We start from the raw sequence: 23591 nt of genomic DNA, 5'->3' as shown, positions 1-23591 counted from the left end.
GGAGGCTGTTTCACAAGAACCCGCTGTCATTATTTTCATCAATACAGAGGAAAGACAACTAGTTTTTCCCTGCAGACAGTTGCTGTTGCTGAAGCCGCACGACCTTTTGGTGACAATGTTTAAATATTGGACGAGTTTGTATCAGAAATACACGTCTGAAATCATAGGTAACGTTACAGTAAAACTACTGTGTAGAGGCAAGTCCAGATGCTGCTTCACAAAATGCCCCCCCTTTTATTTTGTAAACAGAATTCAGAAGGATGGACAACTCCGGATACAGCACGGGGAGTTTCGACGGCCTTCATCACCCCAGTGACGATGACGACGATGAGATGGTGGACATTGCTGGAGCCACGCTGGACTTCTCCGGCACAGACGACGTCCCTCCCCTCAGCTCAGCCTCAGGTAAGCCGGCTGCGACCAGGTGTTCACTACGTGGATTTGCTTCATTCAAATATTGCGGTGGGCTTTTGGGATGAACGACTTTTGGGATGAACAGGTTCTCTTATCAAACCTGTGCAAACAAGTGAGTGTGAATGCTGTAACATTGTGAAAACCATTTTAGAATGATCCTACGACTAAAATGTCACAGAAAAACGATCCCAGTGCCTAGGAATATAACAGCATAGTGACAGCATAGGAGAAAACAACAACATATCATTTCCTTTAAGGTCATTGTAGCTTCAGTATTGAGTAGCACAGTTTTGTTGCACTACATTTGCATATTAAAACAAGCATAAAAAGGCTGTTTTGTAGGTTGACCGAATGTCTGCAGGTCCTTAACTCATTGAATGCCATGGACGTCCTTCGACGTCCAATTAAATAGTGACGTAGAATGCCACGGACGTCCTTCGACGTCCAATGCGTTTTTTGACGGTGGGACGTCGATCAAAGCCTTCCGCAGCTCCTGTACAACTATAGTAGCTATTGGAGGTGTATAACCTATTTTACGGACTCATTAGGTGGCGACAGTGCTTGCTCGGTGCAGTCCAGATTAGAGACAGGTCCGAGAAACAGCCTAAAAGCCGTGGATCAAAGACAAACCGATGCATGCTCCCAGAGCCATTTGCTCTGTCGCGGGAGCTGACATTGGCTCCGAACAGGAGTCAATCCGCGCTCACAACTGAGCCCCTCTGTCCCTGTCTGTCTGTCTGTCTGTCTGTATAGTTTCTCCACCCGATTAGCAGCCAGGAAAGCAGCCCCTGACGCCAAACCATTCAGCAATCCGGGTTGGCTCTTCCCTGCTGTGGCGCTGAGAGCCGACAGCAGCACACAAACGCAGCACTCCGAAAATATAATGGTTGCGTGAGGCTGTGTGCAGTGTGGGGAGGAGTTTACGGGGGGAGGGGGGGAGGGGGGTGGTGCACGCAGGGCATCACACAACAACTACGTCACTACATCAGAAAATATTATCTTCAGACTCAGTGAATGTGCTTGAAATGCTGCATTTCACAAAAGGCGGATTATCTCAGCTAATAATTTGAAAAGCCTGAAAACGCTGAAAACAACCTATCTTCTCCGGCTCATAACTAAAGAACGGAAAATGGTATCAATAAACTTTTTTTTGCTGATGATACAATAGAGCCAGCTCGTTCTTGTGCGTGTTCGGTGTTTACATAGTAATATCACACAATATTCTGTGGGCCTCGAGAAATCACTGAAAACGCTCTGAAAACTCTGGCACTGGGAGCATCCGTTCTCCAAAAGTGGCTGGCACTGAATGAGTTAAAAAGTTGGATAAAGTACTAAGTTACCTAGATTTAAGGCATAAAAAAGTATTAAAATGCATTAAATGCAGTCATGCCGGTATTATCTTTTCACCATGCAATGGCAGGTTTCCTTTAAGCTGCATGTCTACTCTTAGCATAGAGAGAACAGGGTTAGGGGTTCAATAAATATTAGGGGTGTCACGATACACTCAGTTCACGATACGATACGTATCACGATACTGGGTTCACGATAACGATACGATACGATTTTAACAATATTTTTTTAAACTTGAATAATGACAATATATGACTGGAAAAGTAGTATTTTATTTGAAATGCACAAATACAAAACATGCTGTTGTGGGAAATTGTTATTACAATAACAACTAGAAAAAACATGAGATTGGAGATAAGGCTTATCTTGAAATAGAATGAGTTACACCGTCACTTAGATTTACTTTGAACTAAAAGGTTTCTCAGCAGTATAAATTCTCATTATGCATCTTCAGCTTTTCTTCAAACTCAAACAACAAGACTTTTCTTAATCTATTTTTTATGCATCTTCAGTTTTTCCTGTCAAGTAAACAGTTTTGCCAGAAACTCAATTGAATGGTTTCTCTCCTGTATAACTTCTCATGTGTCTCTTCAGAGACTTGTTCAACTGAACTACTTTCCACACATTGAACTTCAACAAACAAAGACGTTTCTTTGTCTATTTTTGATTTTTTTGATTTTTTTTTTTTTCACGATATGAGATTTCATCTCAACGATACATATCGTGACGTTTTACTATCGCGAAATTTCGTGGGACGATATATTGTGACACCCCTAATAAATATGCATCGTATCCGTTTTGCTAATCACAAATTAATTGGACTTCATATTAGGGATGGGGGAGAGTACTCGGGTACTCGAGTACTCGTTTGTAACGAGAGTACTCGAGTACCGTTTCCGCTGTCCGGGTACTCGCCCCACCCCCCTCCCCTATAAAAATGGCCGATCTAACGTTAACAGCGTCTGGCGAATCGCCAGCAACACAGACGTCCATGTATATTAACGCAATCTATATTCAGCAGATGTAAAATAAACAAGATTTGATTGCAGTTGTTTTCCGTTCATGGCCAATTTATATATAGATGTGCAAGCAAAGATGGTAACGTTAGATGTTTTTTACTCGGACGGACCACTTTGACTAACGGACCCCTGACAGTAACTTTGTTTACCATAGCCAAACGTTCCGTGTTTCACCACGGGCGGGGACCATCACTCGGATGTTGTTGGTGGTTTTTGCGGTTAACGTTAGCGAACATTATTACTGTTTGCAGTTATCATGTTTGCAGTTATCACTTTTTGGCAGAACACCAGAGTTTTTAATAAGTGGATTTACTTAACAGTGATCAAGAAGCAGTATGGAATGATTACCGACATGTATTGGGAGTTACTTTTACTGAGGTAGGCTAACGGCTAACACCGGATCACCTTATCACAGTCAATCTGTAAAAACTAAAAAGTGCACCAGGCAGCGCTTTTTCCATGCAAAATTGGTAATGTGTGTGAAGTTGCTGTGAACAGCCCCATACAAAGCAGATCACCCCTGCTCTCATCACAGGCATTTGGCGAATGCTAATGGTAACTGCTTAACATAGCCAAACTTAGGATCTTTCATGTGTGTGTGTCGTTCCCCCGGGGGGGGGGGGGGGGAGTACTCGAGTACTCTTTCATAACAGAAAGAGAGTACTCGAGTATTTAAATCCCTTACAATGCCCATCCCTAGTTTTTGTGCATCTGTGAGGATGACTTGCATTCCTTTTTCTCCTTGGTTCTCTAGGTCCAGGCGGAGATTCCAGGGTCCCCCATCTTCGTCATGCAGCTAGCCAAGCACGCTCGCCACTTGGAGGTGCAGATCTTGGCTGACCAGTATGGCAACGCCATATCCTTGTTTGGCAGAGACTGTTCTGTGCAACGACGCCACCAGAAAATCATAGAGGAGGCTCCTGCGACCATTGCCACCTCGGATGTCTTTGAGGACATGGAAAGGGTATAACCCATCTCGCAGTGCTTGTTCTTACAATAGAGCAACAATTCCTCTTGCCAGAAAGGCTGTTTGAACCTTCATATGCGTAATGGCAGCGTGTTTTCCCTCCTCAGTGTGCAGTGAAGCTGGCTAAGATGGTGGGCTATGTCAGTGCTGGCACCGTGGAGTACCTCTACAGCCAAGACAGCAGCTTCTACTTCCTGGAGCTCAACCCTCGTCTCCAGGTGGAACACCCCTGCACTGAGATGGTGGCTGATGTCAACCTGCCTGCCGCCCAACTGCAGGTCAGTCTCACTCCCACGCGCACCTGCACCACTACTGAGAGCATGATGTGTTACATCACACACACACATCATATACTCCAGTCCTGTGTCTGTCCAGTAGCAGATAAAGTTAGCACGTTTCACCGCTCAGCACTAGACTGGCCCCCATTTCCATGGCAACCAGCTGCCAACGAAGGAGCCGATATGCAGAAACATTGTAGTCGGCTCTGGTGTTTGTAACAGCAGTTGGTCACGTGGTCTGTTCTGCAGTATTTAGGATTGTGTGTCTATATAGGTCAGTGGCACTCAAGCTGAAGGGCAGTGTCACTGAAGCCACGCAGCCACGCTCATTGGGTGTTCATGTGGGAGGGATACGCTCTGTCCGCTAGACAGGAAGTCAGCCACCTGCTATCATTTCCAAGGCAACAACAGCACTCCCTATCTGGTTAATACTCTGTTTATCAGTAGCCCACAAAACTAATCACAACACTCAAACATGGTTGGGGAAAAATTTGCGGTTCGTTCAAAGAAAAATAAATCGACAATACACATTGGGCCCTCTCTTGGTACAGGCGATATCCCCTATTTGCGCTTGCGCACCTGTTTGCGCGTGCCTTAACACATTGAGTGCCAGCGACGCCATATGGCGTCATTAGAAATTTACCGTAGGCTGCCAGCGACGCCAAATGGCGTCAGTAACTCCAAATTGTTTTTTTGACGGGGGGGTGTCGATCTAAGCTTCTTACGTCGCCTCTAACAATATTGTAGCTATTGGAGGTCGATAACCTATTTTACAAACCCATTAGGTGGCGACAGCACTCTCCTGATCAGAGAAAAAGGAGCCAAACACAGAAGAAGTCACTGGGGAAAAGGAGGAAATCGCATCGCATCCGTCCGTATGCATCGACGTGCATGAAGCACAACGAGCACAACGCCAGCTGTGCCCTGCAGCAGCTGCATCCGCTGTCACAACTCGCACCTCCGTGTACGCTGCCACAGCACATTCGCATAATCAGCCTTATTATTCCGAACTGGAAGCATGCGAGCCCGTGACAAACACACGCGGAACCAAAAAGCTGGATGTCGCGCACCATTCACTGTGTGTGCGCAGCAAACTCAGCAGAGACTGAGAGCCAACAGACACACCCAGGAGGCGTGTGCAGTTGAGGGGGGGGGGGGGGGGGGGGAGCACGCAGAGCAGCATACACTTCACCCAGACAGACCCAGACATCAGAAAATTAGCTTCAGAGTCAGTGATGTGCTTGAAATGTTTAATTTCACAAAAGGCTCATTATCTCAGCTCGTAGAAAAAAAGGGCTGTTTTTGCTTCAATCAAGCTATCTTCTCCGGCTCATAACTAAAGAACGGAAAATGGGATCAATAAACTTTTTTTTGCAGGTGATAGAAGAGAGTCTCATCGTTATTTGTGCGTGTTCAGTGTTTACATAGTAATTATTAAAGAAATTATATGACTGTTTTAAAATGCATTGCGGCCTATGTGGCACAGCAAGCAACCTTTTGCCCAAGGGCCGTGGCACTCAAAGTGTTAAGGCAGGGAAGATTGCAGTCTGCTGTCCAGGTGTTATGCCGAGTTTTGCACCCCCGCCCGGCAGCAGCTGAACACATCCCCACCTCACGGGAGCATATTGTAATGATTTATACAGAAACATAACTGTTTAAAAATTATATAATTGTTTGGGTAGACGTGACCTCCCTGTTTTTAATTTAAAACAGCCCCAAAATATGGTGGCGATGCAATTACTCACGGGGAAGCATATCTCGTCACAACAACGGGCGCAAATGCAGATTAGAGGCGTGCCAAATCATTTATGCACGGTGCAAACGGGATTTGGTCGGTGTTAACCACCAGAATTATTCACAGGTGTGGCCTGGCAATGCCTGGGTGTTACATCAATCAAACCAGATTCCCGTCTTGCAGTCCCTGTAATATAGTTTGCGTGAGGCATGCTGTAATTCTCCCCATGCCTAATTTGGATAGGTGTAGGCCTATTGACTGTATATGTTATCCCTATCTCATAACGACACCATCACATCATATATACCTGTTAAAAACATCTGAGTTTTGATGCAATTCGAGTTATTTGGTTGACTGCGGTGGGACAATAGAAACGTGTTTGCAGCGGGTAAACGGTGGAGACAAAAGAAAAGATTGGAGGATTTACAGTGGACTCAATTAAAACTCATGAAACACTGAGCTGCCTTTGAGGACAGAGAGAGATGGAGAGAGCTTGTGACAGATCGGCTGTGATGCCAACGACCCTCCGGGTTATAGCAGGTGAAGGTGAATAGCCTATTGCAAGTAGGCTACAATGTACAAGTTTTCTCAATTAATTTACCATAACCCCTCCTTGCAATGTGATCAAAGTTTCTCAGTGAATTATAGTTGATTGCCTCACCGAATAATCTGCTGGTTACCCAATTTTAGCAGCAGAATTTGATGTCCTGGCTTGGCACGTCCGTGTGTAATGACGTTTCTGCGCTGCGCAGCGCAGAGATTATGGTGCGCTCAAGCGCAGTGAGTGTTGTAGCGCCTAAGAGGTGCTTTTCAAAGCTCTTAGCGCGCTGCTGACGATAGGGTAATGCCATCTATCCCCACATTTTAGCGCTGAAACGCCTGTGTTGGCATGTGGCACGTCTATGCCCAGTACAATTATAACAGGCATGCGCTTGTGCCTGCCCCCAATTTGCATTGTGCACAACGTTAAACGAGCGCAAAAGCTAAATTATCGCTTTTTTTTAAGATAGGGCCCATTAATCCCATGGAAGCAGGAATTGTATGTAATTTGATATACGCAAATGCCATTCATTATGCCTGTAGGTTAAGAGTGATCAGTATCTGTCAGCCTGTTTTCCTATATTTTACCTAAGTTTAAGAACATGAGCTTGATCTTAATTAACACTGCGTGCTGTCAGATTTCTATGGGTATCCCTCTTCACCGGATCAAAGACATCAGGATGCTGTATGCGGTCCAGCCCTGGGGAGACTCTCCCATCGACTTTGAGGGTCTGTCGACAGCCCCCTCGCCACGCGGTCATGTCATCGCAGCCCGCATCACCAGTGAAAACCCTGATGAGGTATGCTATACGCTCAACTGGTACGCAACACAAAGTATTTACACTTGCATGGAGACTCATGTTTTTTTCTCTAGTGGCATACATGTTGTGGTTTTGTCCCTTGTGTTGTGTCCGTTTTTTTAATGTTGTCATGGTGGCATCTGTCTGTCTGTCTGTCTGTCTGTCTGTCTGTCTGTCTGTCTGTCTGTCTGTGTGTAGACACATTCTTGTGAGCGCAATACCCCAAGAACAATACATCATAGAAATACTTGTGTGGCCGGTGGAACTGATGAACGCAAGTCAGGTTGCGTGTCGGACATAGATTTGGGGCGGACCTAGGTTTCCCTGTTTTGTATTTCCGCCGGCAGAGCACGAGCAAACATTTCTCGTGAATCTAGACGCGCGCTGGTCGCTGGAGTCGGGACGTGTGGCACTCGGGCGCTGCATTTTGAGTTGTGTGACCCGGAGTCAGCACGGCACACAGTGAACTACAGCCGAATGATACGTTAATACCGGAGCGGCACTGTGAGCTACAGCGAGGCACGCTTATACCGAAGCTGTTTGATTTGTCAGGACGTGTGAGTATGCGATTACTTCTGTGCACGAATATTCTAAAACGTTAGTGTGAAGTGTCTGAATGTGGGCTTGATGGGTGATTAACTATTTCCAGGAAGGAGTTATCGGCCAGGCAGGCTTCACGGAGGGGGGTAGGCACGTGCCAGTGTTGCGCAGGTATTTTATTATTGTTTATATGTTGTTTGCATTTTCTTTCTAATCGATGTGTCCGGGTGCTTGTCAAGGTGTTTTAATTGTGTCAGAGGGTTAATGGGCTGTGACTCTTCCTAGCGCCGTTGGTCGTAGCGGTGGGTCCCGGGGCTTTGCAGCTCGAGTCCAGAGTGAGACCTCTAATCTCCTTTAAGGGGTGAGCATTGCTGCTACTGCTTGGGAAGTGGGCAGTTTATTTAACTATTCATTTGTATACATGGTGGATGTATTTTATGTGTGTGGTTAATATTGTTCCTGTTGTGTTGTGTTGTTATTCTAGGATGATCATCCAGAGCCCTGTACTACGAAACTAGTTTAACAGATCCGCGATAAGTCCCTTTGATCTGGTTTGACTGAACAGGATCAAAGCTATCTAGTTAACTGATACTACGACGCTGGTTTTTTACTAGGTAAGTGGACCTGGGATCTGCCTGTGCACGCGCACGTTTTTCGCTCGTGCACAGGCGCGCGTCCACGCGAAAGAGGTGCACTAGCCAATCACATTATGAACAGCTGAGTTTATCCACGCCCACACCCATTTCCACACCCATTTCCTCGTTCAATGAAGCGCAGTGCATGATCAGAGTTTTAGCGGATATTTAATGTATCCGCGATTTAATGTCAGAATGAAAATCCGCGTTGGATAGTCTGCTGAAGGGCTGTCTAAAGCAGCAGCTTGTATTCACATCAGTCATTTGATTTACTTTGATCAGCGATTTCTGTCTCCTACAGCTTTGTGCGAGTGTAAATGTACATTAAATGTGTAATCTCAGTCTATAAATTTCCACAATCTGTAAGCCTATTTAGACCATAGATTTAGAAAGCATGCTCAATGAATAATGATCTCTATCACTCATTATGTGTGTGTGGTTGCACTGATCGAATAATTCATATATAGGCTATAATAATGATATCCTAATATAAAAGAGAAAACTGCTGGACTGAATTGAGACGATGCGGGCATACTTTTCATTGATAAAAACTAGCCTATTTTTGCTCATATATTGGCATACAGCCTACAGGACACAGTTCCAGCTGAAACATGCAAGAAGCCTGCATATTTAGTATTGGGGCTATCCCATATTTATCCCATCTATATTATATGTATAGGCTTTTCTGGCATGTAGGAGAATATCACCCTCACTCCATTTGAGGCTCCGTTTAGATGATATGCGCTGCGGTGTTTAATAGTGATCATATTTCTCCACGCATAGTTGAGCTGTTAAGACATAAAGTGGTAAGTAGGCTTAATTTAATTATGTAGCCTACAGAGCCACAAATGTTTTTCTTGTTATATTCTCAGTTGACTGCAATCTATTTTTCATATGGCGATCTTATATGAACGGTGAGTGACTCCAGAGAGCCGATTATATGGGTCTGTCATGGATTTTGATCTTATCCTCTGAAGCTAACCTGGTCGCGACCAGGTTAGCTTTGCAGCGTCAGTTGCCATGGTGATTGAAAGTTAACTTGCTTTGTAGTACGGCTAAACCAGGTTTAAACTCAAACTTACTCGGATAAGGCATTAAACTAGCTTCGTAGTACAGGCTACAGGTGTGGTCACTGCTGTAGCCTAGGATTATTCAGGAAAGACATTTGTGAACCCGTAGCACCTGTTGCACAAAGAGAACATTATTTTTGTATATTCAACTTGCCTCTCTCGGAGTAGAAACTGTCAGTAACAGAAATTGTGAATAAAGATTATTTTTCTGTAAACTCTCCTAGTGTCTGGCTGCTTGCCTTTTAGAGGTCCAAGACCTGCTCAGCATTTCTCGTAAGGTCACAGTTTGGCGCTGTGAGCAGGGATCACATAGAGTAGGTCTGAATGGACATTGGAGCACCTTGCTGCCACATTTACATATTAAAAGGGCAACTAAACACCTAACCCACGTTTATGGTGAAAAGTGTGGTACTGAACTGGCAATCTGCTATTGACTAGTCTTTGGTGCCAGGTGAACAATGAGGAAAAACGGTGGTGACATCACCTGGAACCAAAGACCAGCCAATAGGAGGTTGGTTTAGGGTTTAGTTAGTTTAAGGAGGAAAACACATTCTTCTTGAAACTACTATAACTCCTTAATTATTTTACAACAGAGTTCATATTTACATCATCTATGTGGCATGTAGACAAGTTTTGTTTTGTTTTCATAAAATATATTTGCTAACTAATATGCACGACTCCTTAGCATAAGTGGTTATGTTTAATATATCATGGTGTTTATGGTGGGGCTTTAGGCAGCTTAAGTGCCCTTTTTAATCAGTCTTGTTTACCACTTTGTAACACTATTATTATTATTCTTATTATTCTTCTTCTTATTATTCTTCTTCTTCTTATTATTATATATATTTTTTTATAATCCATACAGAGTATGATGTGAAAAGCAGCTGGCCCTGTGGTATTTTCACATGATATAATCTGGCCCCCATTCAAAAAAGTTTGGACACTCTTGGCTTACGTGATTTCATTAAATTTACATCTGATTTTTAGTGATCTCAGTCAATGTTTCTGAAAGTATCCTTCTCACAGATACAAACAACACCTATGACACTCACGGTAATGACTTGTGAACATAACCTGACTTGAGAATAGTTATGACCATTCTTCCCTCTGGTTCCAATGGTAGAAAAACCAGTTAGGCAGACTGGGATAGGAATGCGACAAACAGAGCAGTGACACTGGCTTAGTAACGTTGAGGCAGTTATGCCCATGCAAAGAGGAGGGGAGAGGTAGCACATATTGTACATGAATACAACTCATTGTCAGAGATGGGCAAAAATACATCATAAAGTATTTTGATACAAGTTACAAATACTTGCTCAAAAAATGTATCACAATACAAATACAAAATACTGGTCTGAAAAAGTATTTGAGATACAAATACGTATTTTGTATTTTGAAAATACATAAAAATACATTTTATAAAAACTGATAAAGAGCTGCAACAATTAGTCAATTCATCAATCCCTAGATATCTGACATAACAGTATCCCTGGAGATGATGTGCCATGGCTGCAGTTATGGCCGGCTTCACGGGCTCCCAAAATCATGACTGACAGACAGGCAGACACCACCCACCCACCTTGGTGCCATCGTGCAAATGTGCGCCATCGGCTCATACTACATCAGAGTTGCTCGAGTGACATCACTGATGACATCACAATTGATCGAGTGACATCACTGATGACATCACTGATGACATCACAATCATGACCCACACTGCCGCCACACACACTGCCACCCACTTTTCCAATTTTAATTAAGAAGATAATTACTTGTGTCTTTCTAATATGATACACTGGTTTGAATATGCAGTAAACCGTTTCATTTGCAAATAGGCCAGTGCATGCAATATCTAACCATCAATTTATATTAGTAATTTATCTCTGGGGGAATTTCCACCAATACAAGGCTTCATACTAGACGACACGTTTTGGAACAGCGCTGCACGCTGGCACAATGCTCCTAAAAGCAAAATGCTTTATTGTTTTGAATGATTTGGCATCTTCTATTACTGTCAACACCAGTATTGTTGTATTGTAATAATAATTATGCCATCAAGGTTTATTGAAATTCTGGGGAGAGCAGGAAAGACAATCAAAATAAAATAATAATAATATATACCGGTATATCATTTTTGCAATTTTGTAGAATGGTAGGGGAAACTGCAGGATGCACATTGCACATGCAACAACATTACTACGGTAATCTGATTAATACAACATATTTGGGTGATGTACCCCATCAAATTGCTGTAGTGGGCTGTTTTAAAGCTAGAACAAAGTTTCTGGTGTCATCTGAATGGATTGATTACTAAATTTGAATATGAAAAATATTAATTTGGTGTAATAAACTTTGATTACCAGTCCTTTTCATCAAATGAGTAGCTATAATTGGGAGTGATGGTGTTACAGTGGGCTACTGGTGGAAGTGCATGGACGGTCACAATCTGGTCCTCTGGTAACGAGGATTTATTTGTGGCCCTCTCTATCAGCAAAGTTGCCCATCCCTGTGACGGCCAGCTGTCCCCGGCCGCCAAGGGCAGCATGGAGAGCGTGGAAAGAGACGTGGAAAGAGACGACCAGCCTCCTCTCTCCCCCTCGTCCCCTACAGGTGCCTTCTCCTTCAAGCCCCGCCCCCAACACCCACAACACGCCAAAGTCAAGCTGGCAGCAGCCAAAGTGCACCTCAAGAGTCTGTCTGTTCAGGTGAAACAAAGGTCACAATGTTTAGTTCAGTGTTCAATATTCATCTTAGAGCAGCAGTTCAAACTTTTTCACACCAACTAAACTGACAGAAATTAGACCATGGACCCCCATTTGAAAAGATTTTGTTCCAACGTCCCCCTACTGATAAGATTTTTGCTTTTATTGCAGAAAATGTATGAAACCCAGGACCAAAATAATCATACATTTTGTCACTGTGTTACTTATGGATGGAATTATAGTGAAAATAAATGATCCCCCTTTTTTCTGGTGACCCCCTGGAACCCCCTCAAGGACCCCACTTTAAGAACCACTGCCCTAGAGCACAGTGTACACAGGGTCCTCAAAGTATCCAAAAGTCTCATCTAAATTGTCTAAAGTTAAAATGTTAAGAACTATTCAAATATATAAATACAGTATTAGAGGTGTTATTTTTCACCTCGTAAGGCAGGTTTATTGTAAGTTTCATTTCAACGTAATTATAACATGAGATAGTGGAGGTATTGACAGATTCTTTATAGCCTCGGCTGAGTTGGAAAGTAATATAAGCAAAGGTCACAAATGGTGTAGTTTGACCAAACGATGTGAATGGAGCCAGCAGTAGTGTTGCTTTGAGTTTCTTATACGTTGTTGAATCACTGCACGTCCATCTTATCACAGTCCGTTTGACACACATGCATATTGCCCACATTGAATTTCCTGGTGTCCTGGTTCTTATACTGTGACAAAAAAAAAAAAACTCCTGTAACGGACAAGCCCGTCTTTTATTGTCACACGAACACCACAACACATGCATGCGGCCACAACACACTCATGCTGACGGTGGCCGGTGAAAAGTGTCCTCTGCATTTAACCCATCCAGGCATGTCCTTTCCTCCGGGGGGCAGGCCAGGAGCAGTGGTCGCTTTCTCGTACAGCGCCCGGGGACCAACTTCGGATGTTGTCGTCACTGGTCGGATGACGATCTGATCTTCTGCATGTTTTTTTTAGTGGGGGGGGTTATATACGGAGGAACCCCCTGGGGGAGCACGGGGAGAACATGCAAACTCCACACCTTACGACGAGATACCCCACCTGGGCAGTAGGCACTGAAGATATGGGGGGGGACACAACCACAGCGCCCACAGTGTCCCAGGTGAGAATCGAACTCAGGACCTTCTGACTGTGAGGCGACAATAATTGTAATAATTTGCAATTGGTTATATATATTTAAAAAAACATCTGCATTTGTGGGGAGCTTAAACATTTAATCAGTAAACACCCAGTTAAAAACAGTTGTATTTTCCACCTTTGTAATCAAGAGAGAAATTTGACTTAATTCACAACTTGAAAAATCCTCAAGGTACTTTGAAAATGTTCAGAGGGAGGGAGGGGAACTGGTTGGAATAGCGTGATCCTCCCACGTGCTATGTCCTACCGGTGAAGCTTCCTCTGTCAGGTGAAAAGAAGCGGCGGGCTAACTGCTCATCATGTCTTGGAGGAAGCATGGAGCCAGTTTCGGCTCTCCCCAGATCGGCAGAGGGTGGAGTAGCAACCAGGATAAATAAATAAATTAGCACTAATGGGGGATAAAAAATCGGGGGGGGGGGGCTTGGGACATTTTCCCCCCCAAATCCGTGGCGGGCCAAAACAAACAGAGCGCGGGCCAAACTTGGCCCGTGGGCCCCAAATTGGTCAGCACTGCTCTAGACTCTAGAGCCACATGCGGCTCCTTTATGGGTAGTTGTGGCTCTTTTAAGTCCTGTTTAAAAAACAACAACAGACACACAAAACGACTAACTTAGCATGAACCTCAAATTTGCCCTTTTCACTTCCCACCAAATTCACAAATGTTTTGTCTAAAAGGCAGGAAGTAACACAGGTGCAAGCAGAATATTAATGAGCGTTTCCAACTTCCAATCCATTTGGTTATCCAGTGCCGGGGCCCTCGTTAATGTTTTGCTTGTACCTGTGTTGCTTCCTGCGTTTTAGACACAAATTGCATGTGACTGCGCGTGTGCGTGCCTGTGCCCATGTCATTAATGTCAAGTCGAAATGTAGAACAGCAAGTCAAGTGGGAACAAAGGTGTTTTCAATGCAGTATGGTTTTAATGGGATACAGACTTGTTAAGAGCAAGTTTCAACTTCAATCAATTCAATCATTCCATATAAATTGAGAAAACAGAATTAAATGCAGTCATTTGCTGGAACAAATCCCATCACTTTCAACCTGAGTCATTTACACAAACACAAGATCAAAGTCAAGTCTGGAGTATTCTCCTCATGCATCAAGTCAAGTATCAAGCAATTAAAACAGACTCAAATCTGACTCCAGTCCCCAACCCCTGCTCTATCACATTTTGATCTTTTGAAATGCCTTGTTCAGGCAACAGGGCCACCACCTTTGTCGCCCCCCTGGGGACAAGCGGTTTATAGCCTCAAGACAGGCTCAGCAAAGCAGGTTGATGTGTGTGTAATATGCATGCGGATGCGGGTGTATGCTGAGAACTATGCGTATCCTGTGTTTACTGCACCCTCTTCCGGGTTCAGCATACACACCAAGGGATTTCACCCCCCATTCCTTTTTCCATGGACATGTCATAAAATGCTTATAAAAAATAAACCAAGTGATTCAGCTATATTTAGAATCAGGAGAGACCATAGAACATTTCACTCAGACCAAAACTAAAAACAAAAAAAACTACCATATCTCTCTCTCTTCTCTCTGTCCCTGCCATTTTGGTGGTTTTTGAACTCTTTGTGCTGGAAACCGTCAGCAGTATCTGGCAACACGGCTTCACCCTCCAGGCCAGCGGGATCATCACTGCATGTCAAATCCACCTCATTAGCAGGTGATTGGGTTCACCCGAGTGAAAGAAAAACATTTGCAGCTAAAATATTATATTCTGTTGAGAAGTGAACATGTTGCTGTCAAAAGACAAAAGAAAGGTTGATGACGAGCACAGACAGTTTCAGGAGAAGTGGGAGAGTGATTATTTTTGCATCGAGTTCAAAGGGAATGCCGCCTGCCTCATTTGCAAAGAGAAAATCACTGTACTAAAAGAATACAACCTGAAGCGACATTATTCAACTAAACATGCAGAGCAGTAGCCTATGCAAAGTACCGGGGAGATGAGAGGGACAAAAAGATCTGTCAATACAACATCTCTTCCAGAAAGGAGAAAGGAGGCTGATGCAGCAGTTGAAGTAAGTTACGTGGTGACTGGTGAGTGAGGTGATCGTTAAAGCAGGGAAGCTGTTTACTAAAGGCATGTTTCTAAAAGACTGCATGCTGCAGGTTGCAATAACGTCTGTACAGAGAAAAGTCACTTCAGCAACATCAACATGAGCCTTTCAGCCATTACTGAGCTGTTAAGTGACATTTAAGATCAGTTCTAATTCTAACTGGAGTTCCAAGGGACAGTTGAAAATGAACACTGGCTCATTTAGTAATATGCATTGTCCCTAAAAAAGAAAACGGTGAACAAAAAAAAATTGTTAATGTTGAGAATTGGAACGCTTGCATTGAAGTGGCCCCCTTGTGAAAAGACTGGACACTCAGTGGCCCCCAGGTCATTTGAGTTTGAGACCCCTGCTCTATCCACTCTCTCTCTGCCCCTCTCTCTCTCTGCCCCTCTCCCCTCTCTGTCCGTGCCTCTCTCTCTCTCTCCCTCCCTGCCCCTCCCCCTCTCTCCCTCTCCCCTCTCTGTCCGTGCCTCTCTCTCTCTCTCTCTCCCTCCCTGCCCCTCCCCCTCTCTCTACCCCCCCTCTCTCCCCCTCTCCCCTCTCTCTGTACCTGCCCCTCCCCCTCTCTGTCCGTGCCTCTCTCTCTCTCTCTCCCTCCATCCCTGCCCCTGCCTCTCTCTCTACCCCCCCTCCTCTCTCTCCCCTCTCTCTGTACCTGCCCCTGCCTCTCTCTACCCCCCCCCCCCTCCTCTCTCTCCCCTCTCTGTACCTGCCCCTGCCTCTCTCTCTACCCCCCCCCCCTCCTCTCTCTCCCCTCTCTCTCAATTTCAAATAGCTTTATTTGCATGAAAAGACAGTGCTTATATCTCTCTCTCTCTCTCTCTCTCTCTCTCTCTCTCTCTCTCTGTGCAGGTGTGAGTTAGGAGGCTGTTGGACAGTGAGGGACTGCATGGTGGTTTACAGAAACACCTCTCCTGTGCTGTCAGTGCCAGAGACTGGGGACCTTTGGGGTGCTGATGGACAGCTCACAGAGAGGTTTGTCATCCACTTTTCTTTTCAGTTTTTGCTTTTCTTTCCATGATGGAGCACGTTATGGATTCATTCTACTTTTCCATCACTATTCCATTCCCTATTTCTTTCTCTGCCCCTCCCTTTGTTCTCAGTCTTATATAGAGTAACCCAGGGATGACGTGTTTTTGTAGGCTTCATCCAGAAATCGATCGCTGCCATTTGGTTCGTCAGTGGAAAAGTCTATGGGGTTTTAGAATGGGGATTTCACTTAAATACATTAAATAAGGTCTGTGGTTAACAAAAGTTTATGGGAATGCGAATTTGGGTTCAGCATGATACGCTTCACAAACGTGAATAACTTTTATGCCTTTTGAAGCGTTTTATAAAAATCGTGTTAAAAAAACAACGCATTTACACTCCAAAAGTCATCAAAGTTATTCACGTTTGTGAGGATTATCATGCTGAATCCAAATTCACATAAACAATTCCCAATTCCCGCACTTGATCAATTTGTCTATGAAGCACTCTGTCTTTCCAGCAGCCTGTAAGCTGGCCATAGTTAGCCCCATACATAAATCTGGCCACAAAACAGACCCAACAAATGACACAGCCATTAGTATACTGCCCACATTCTCTAAAGTCATAGAAACATGTATAACAAATCAGCTAATTGATCATTTAAAAAAGAGTCACAATTTAAATATTGCGTGACGTTTTGAGCCGGTCGGCTACACGGGCTAGCACCACCTCCTTTAGAATACTTTATCAAGCGGAGAGCTATTCAGAACACTACGCGAAGCTCAGCGAGAAGCGACTGTGAACTACCTCTGAGACGGACCTCTGTAGGACAAAATGTTTTGTCCTACAGGGGTAGCAAACTGTGGAACAGCCTACCACTGTCAGTCAAGAGAGTAGCAGTGTTCACACCTTTAAGGGACTGTTAAAGTCATGGCTCAGAACCAACCAGAACTGTGACCACTTTTAAACCCTTTCCCCCCCTCTGTTTTTGTTTCTTTGTGTATGTCCTTGAAAGTCTATTTGTTTCCTTTATGTATACATTATACATTATCCATATGTATATATGTGTTACTCATATTGTATCCCTGTCAGTTGTCCTATGTATGTACTACCTTTTTTAAGGTAGAGGGACTACAGAGGGACTACAATCCGGCACATTTACATGCAAATGTTCATTAATGTTGCACTGTCCCTATGAAGAAAAAAAACCTTTTGTTAACCACAGACCTTATTTGATGCATTTAAGTGAAACCCCCATGTTAAATCCCATAGACTTTTCCTCTCATTAACCCGGAAGTATAATTCCAGACTCATTCCTGCGGCTCTCTATGACATACATGTACATATTAATATTACAGAAGCTTGAGTTGACTTGAGCTGGTAATTCCGTTTTTTTCCGTTGGTATGAAAGTTTTAAATCCTACTGGACACTCAAGTCTAGAGCAAGCCTAGTTACAGCTGTTCAAGATGTTCAAGGCTTTCGACTCGTTCTCTCTCTCCCTCCCTCCCCCCTTCCTCTCTGAGTAGCAGTTGGAGGGGGATCTGGAGACCCTGGCCCTGGTCACCTACTCCTCTCTGTGCGTCTCCATGCTGGCTCTCCTCACCTCACCTCAGTGTGGTGATGCTCTCCTGCCTGTGAGGCCTGAAGTCCAACACGCACAGCATCCACTCCAACATGGATGTCCATGTTTGTGTCTGAGCTGCTGTTTCTGCTGGGAGTCAACCAGACCAAGCAGCAGGTGGGTCTCTGTCACCCTGCTTGTTTTGCAGTGTCTTCTGTCTCTTCCCCTCTATAGAGTGCTAAAGTCACACCCTCTTCCAGGTTCGGCATGAACAGGCAGAGGTTTTCAAAGTGGGAGGCGGGCCTTCCCAGGCAGTTTCAAGGGATTCAAGGGCTTCAATGAATGGAAGTGAAAAATAGTATTAATTATTATATTAGTTATTAAAAGGAGATCGCATAGAATAGCCAGAATGTGTGTGATTTGATTAAAGAGATAGTTCAGAGATACATTAATAGCTTTTTCATGGGTCTTTGTCTCCGCCTAGTGGTGTGGAGGCAGACCCAGGTACAAACTTGAGAGGAGTTTCACAATGCATAAATCACAGTCTAAGAAACAGGGAAATGGTGGCAGAGCCTATTCAGCTCTCCAAATAAAACTCAACACACAATAGCTCTACACAGCAATCACTGCACAGCATATCTATAGAGCACAGACAGCAGAACAGACAAAGATCTGAACATAATTCAAAATTGGACGCTATCAGTCAGCTCGGCTCTCTAAGTATCTCACAGAGAATATTCATTTATACAGTTTTGTATCAAAAGGACAAAAATAAATAAAAGGCAAAAGCAACTGGGATATGAGTGTGCAGCACAGAGGTCTCACAAGTAAGGTCTGACATCAAAGTATTGTGCCATGGTGCCTAAAAAGTCAGTCCACCATAATTCTCTCTTTAGGAGGAGATTGTCCATGTTTCCCCCGCGCCTAGGGGCCGTAACATGTTCAATGCCCACGTATCTGAGTTGGGAGACATTGTGGTGTGCCTGCGTGAAATGAATGGCTACTGAGCTTTTTACATCACAGTTTCTGATTGTACTGCGGTGCTCTGCTATCCGTGTCTTAAGTGCTCTTGACGTCTTGCCCACGTAGGATTTCCCACAGGGACAAGTGAGCATATAAATAACATTGGTGGTTGTGCAAGATATCTTTCCTCTGATTTGAATCTTTTTTCCTGTTGTTGGATGGTTAAAAACGTTGATGACAGGCTCCGAGTAGCCCCTTGTTTTGAACATCCTTTTAAGGGTGTGGCTTTGTTTGTGAAAAGAGGCCTCCGTGCTGCACACTCTCCTGATTCTATGGAATTGACTGATAGGCAGGCTGTTTTTTAAGGGGGTGGGATGGAATGAGTCCGCCCTAAAGGCCTAAACATGGTCGTCCGTCAGAGCCTTGCCCCGCCCTCCCCGTATGACGGCGGGTGGAGCGCCGTCATACGGGGAGGGGGCGCCGTCGGCTGACGGGGGCTGCTCGAAAATGTGACTCAGCGCCGACGATACGTGCGTGACGTCAGCTGCAGGAGAGTTGTGACTGGCCGTTGCCTTGGCTCATCGTCGTAAAGTGGCCTTTCAAAGCATGACGTTAGATTATAACAAACTAGTTGTGTGGCTTAGCCTTCCCAAATGTTGAGGGTCGTTTTTTAGAATTTAATACATAGAATTGGGAACGTTACATTCAATTTCATTCAGACTGCCTGGCACACAATCTCCGCCATTTTCACACGGAGCTTCCACAGGAGGGTGGGAGGAGGGAGGGCGTAGTGGAGTCCGAGCATGTAGGGCTCGCTGGCGCCGCCGGACGGCGAGACGGCTCCAATTCGAGGCGGACGGACGACCATGTTTAGGCCTTTAGTAATGAGTTTCTATGGCAGCTTTTTCTGTACAGATCTGTTTGAAAAGAAGCTCCTTCCTTAATTATCTTAATGTCCAGAAAGTTCACTTGATGTTGATCGTACTCTATGGTGAACTTGAGGTTTTCATTCTGGGCATTTAGAATTGAAAAAAACTAACAGAGTAGATTCATCTCCCGTCCAAAGTAAACCGATGTCATCAATATATCTTTTCCACATTTTTATATATGGCAAAAACACATTTTTTTGTGGATTTAACACAGTCCTGTTCAAATAAACCCAATCTGGTTCACTTTGAGAACCAATTTAAGTGCACAGTGCACAGTTCCATTGTATTGGCGAGAAGGCAGAAACTGCGGCCGATATCTCCAAAACTCAGGCAACTAACACAAAACAATATAGATGGATAAATAGCACTACAGGTTAGAGCAGGGGTGGGCAATTCTTTCCCCCTGAGGGCCATACTGACTTACATCAAGTAAGCGAAGGGCCACACATTGGAGAGTATACCTGCCGGGAGTCTCCCTATTTTTAACCCTCTATTCCATTGTGATTGGTAATTTCTTGTTAATCTCCTGATATAATAGTGATACAAATCCAATGCCTGTAGCAGATGAGATTTATTCACATAATTCTGCCTTTTATTGAGTTTTTGGGGGTCATTTTGCTTTTTCTTTGAGGACCTTGGGGGCCAGATTGAGATGGTCCAGCGGCCAGGTCCGGCCCTGGGGCTGCATTTTGCCCATGTGTGGGTTAGACGGAATATATGTATTTTGGATTTTAGGGTGAGCTGTTCCTTTAAAAGCTAAAGTGTGCGGGATAAAAGTGCAAAATTACAAAAGAATAAAGTGCATGAGACATACGAGGGCTAAAATAGTTATGGTTGGTTATGGGTGGTGTTGATTTATTTTGAGCCATTCATTGAGGTTTATTTTGGTTGGATATGTGGGGCATTCCCTTATTGCAACTGGCATACTGTTCCAGATTTTCCCACCAGTGATAGATAGGACATTGTTACCGAAGGCATAGACTCTCAACGCCAGACCCATGAGAGTTCTAACACTGATACACTACGTTACTGCATGCTGCAGAGCTCTCTCTGGGTCTCTGGGACACTTTCCCTCAGCCAGCTGGGGTCGGAAGTGAACCGTTCACTTGGCCAGTGGTAGATTCAGTCTCCCCCAATCAGTAATGACTTTGCGATCAGACGACAGGGGAGGCCCAGCCCATTTTTCCGAACCGCTCTCTCATTGGTGCTACGACCTGTCACTCATTCAGTTTCAACCCCCCTCCCTAGACCTGCCCTCAAACCCCAGAAGTGGCTGTGAAGAGGCATTTATGTAGTATGCGGAGCGCAGCGATTCATGCGAACAAGACGTGAGCTGATCACGTTTGTCTGCTAACTTTCTGCTTCCTGAAACCCAATCCCCAATCCTGACGTTCTCCTCCTGTGTTGCACACAAAGATCATATATACGGAAGATGAACACTCCAACTTACTTCATTGACAGCTAGATCCACGTTCTTCTTCTCAACGGCTTCCTTGTTTTGCTCAGGAGTACAAAAAAACTTTTAATTGGTGATTTTTTACATTTGTTGTCTGCGCAGCCCACCACACAACAGCTTTTAGCTATGTTTAATTCAAGGAAAATTACGCTGGTGTGTGGGAGTGAAGGAGCGCTATCCCTCATGATGGGCGTGGCCTATTTCATGCAGTGTCTCTATTGACCTAGTCTCGCTGGCCAGCCTCCCCTCCCTACCGTGGAGGAGTCTGGCGCCGCAGGTCTCCATAGTGGGATTGCGATGGGCGAAGCTTAGCGGCAGTGCCCTTGGAAAATAGTTTCAAACAATCCAACTTGCTGTTTTCAGCGTGTAGCAACGAGCTAGCGTGTAGGTTTCTGCCGTTACCTTGCTAGCTAGTTAGCGTTGTTGTTTTCACTGCGGCGGCAGGGCACTGTTTACAGCGACACACAGGGAGGAGGGAGCGGAAGCCGCTCTGATTGACATGGTCGGAGCCAATGACAGAGCTTGTAATAAGCCGGGAGTGTACATCCGGCAGCGACTGCAACAGTCGCTCCAATGGGAGAGCAGAGTAGAGCAGGGGAGGGTTTATCCCAGTTATGGAGACCTGCGGCGCCAGACTCCTCTCATGGTAGGGAGGGGAGGCGGCCCAGCGAGACTACTATTGACCAAAACCAAAATTACATGACTGATGATGTCATAGGCATGGTGACATCATCAGTGATGTCACTTGAGCAATTGTGGTTTTTGGTTACACACGAGCAAATGTGACATCAAAATCATGTCACACACCCACGTGCATGTAAGGGGGATCACAGAATACCATTTTGTGAGCAGCACGTGCACCAATAGGGCAGGCGAGATGCAGGCGATATTCCGAAAATATGCGGAAAATATTCAGTCTTTAGAAAATCCAAAACAGCTGTTTTGGTGGGGGAATAAAGGACTGGGAGAAGCCTATATCGTGTGCGGTAACCTCTTTCTTTATGAAGTGAAGTCTATGATACCGGCATCGATTGGAAAAGTCTTGGAGGATGTGCATTCTTTTAACGTTTTGGAACTAAATATTCAGTCTTCACATGTTGGTGAATGAAGACTCACACAGCTGATGATCTGTTCAGGCTAAACAATATCATCTAAAAATCATAGGATCCAGTGCATGGAATTTGGCTTGGCCCACTCAACATTAATTAACAGCAACGTATCCAGCAGTTAGCCGCAGAGATTTGATAGCCTCTCACTCCTCAAAGATATCCACAACATAACGTGATGATCAGACCTGCATGTAGTGACACGTGTTGCATTTCATCACCTCAGGACTACACACACGCGCAGCTCTTGACATTATCATATACATTGTGACATCATCAGTGGTGACATCTAGCTGCAGTTTGACATGTCCCTGCTTAGGAAGCCATTGCACCCTAATGATGTCACTCAGTATCGTGACACTACTGATCATGTCATCAATATGTGACATCACTGATGACATCACTGCTCCCTAATAATGTAGTCACCTGTCACCTATGGGTCAGGTGACTACTGATGGTGTGGGCATCTGTAGGTCAGCAGTTGATCTGGGCAAGTGGCATACAAATGCTTGACTGTGATGTCATCAGCCTCCTAGGGACATTAGGGAGCAGTGATGTCATCAGTGGTGTGACATTGATGACATCATCAGTGTTGTCACGATACTGGGTGACTTCATAAGAAGCAATGGCTTCCCAAGCAGTGGCTGGATGTCACCAGTGATGTCACAATGTATATGAGTCAGATACCTGCTAATGAAGTCATAGAGACTGATGATATAATCTGTTAGGGTTGCTGTGAGACTGGTGGATTTAGGTGCGGATACTTAACACATTGAATGCCAGCCATGTTTTCATTCCTGTAGGTAAGTTGTGCCAGGGGTGTTTTTGACGATTCTGGCTCATTTTAGCAACAGCCGAGGATTCTTTTCTGTTAAGAATTCATGAACACCAATCATCTAAAAATAACTAATAGAATGTGTGCTTTCTCTGTCTAAAAGAGTTAGTTTGCAGAGTTAGTAGTTATGTAGATATTAGCCGTTGAGTACAGCATGGTTTCAGCGTCTGGAAATTTATTCAGAGATAAATGGCTTTTTGTGAAACAGTCACTTTAACCATTCATTTTTGGCATCAGTAAGACCGTCAGACATTCTAAACAATAGTTTTGAACAGTAATTTCCTCCATAACAACAGGAAACACCCCTCTCATTCAAACTCCTCCCTCCGTGTGTCTTCTCCAGGAGAAGACACACGGAGGGAGGAGTTCTCCTCCTTCCTCCTGGCTGTACAGCGGGCGTGTCAGAAGCGCTTTTGCTGCTGCCTGCCTGTGTGCCTGCCTGCCTGCTTGCGTGCGTGCGGACGCTCCTTGTGCGAGTCAAGATGGGCCGGGGAAT

The 23591-nt window shown here is 44.5% G+C and overlaps 1 protein-coding gene across 1 annotated transcript; it reads left to right on the top strand.

Annotated features, from left to right (window-relative positions):
- Nucleotides 1–2598: 2598 nt before the first annotated feature.
- On the top strand, nucleotides 2599–18813 carry LOC310800772 (acetyl-CoA carboxylase 1-like; the record flags this gene model as incomplete). The annotated part of the gene is made up of 6 exons (XM_083664699.1): nucleotides 2599–2616; nucleotides 3538–3747; nucleotides 3858–4028; nucleotides 6942–7103; nucleotides 17772–17879; nucleotides 18703–18813. 6 exons carry the CDS (start codon nucleotides 2599–2601, stop codon nucleotides 18811–18813), a joined length of 780 nt encoding a protein of 259 aa, XP_083520825.1.
- Nucleotides 18814–23591: the final 4778 nt, after the last annotated feature.

This window comes from Poromitra crassiceps (assembly GCF_964638095.1).
Source record: "Poromitra crassiceps genome assembly, contig: HAP1_SCAFFOLD_61, whole genome shotgun sequence".
NCBI classification, from domain to species: domain Eukaryota; kingdom Metazoa; phylum Chordata; class Actinopteri; order Beryciformes; family Melamphaidae; genus Poromitra; species Poromitra crassiceps.
This window is presented reverse-complemented; position numbering and strand designations above follow the sequence as displayed.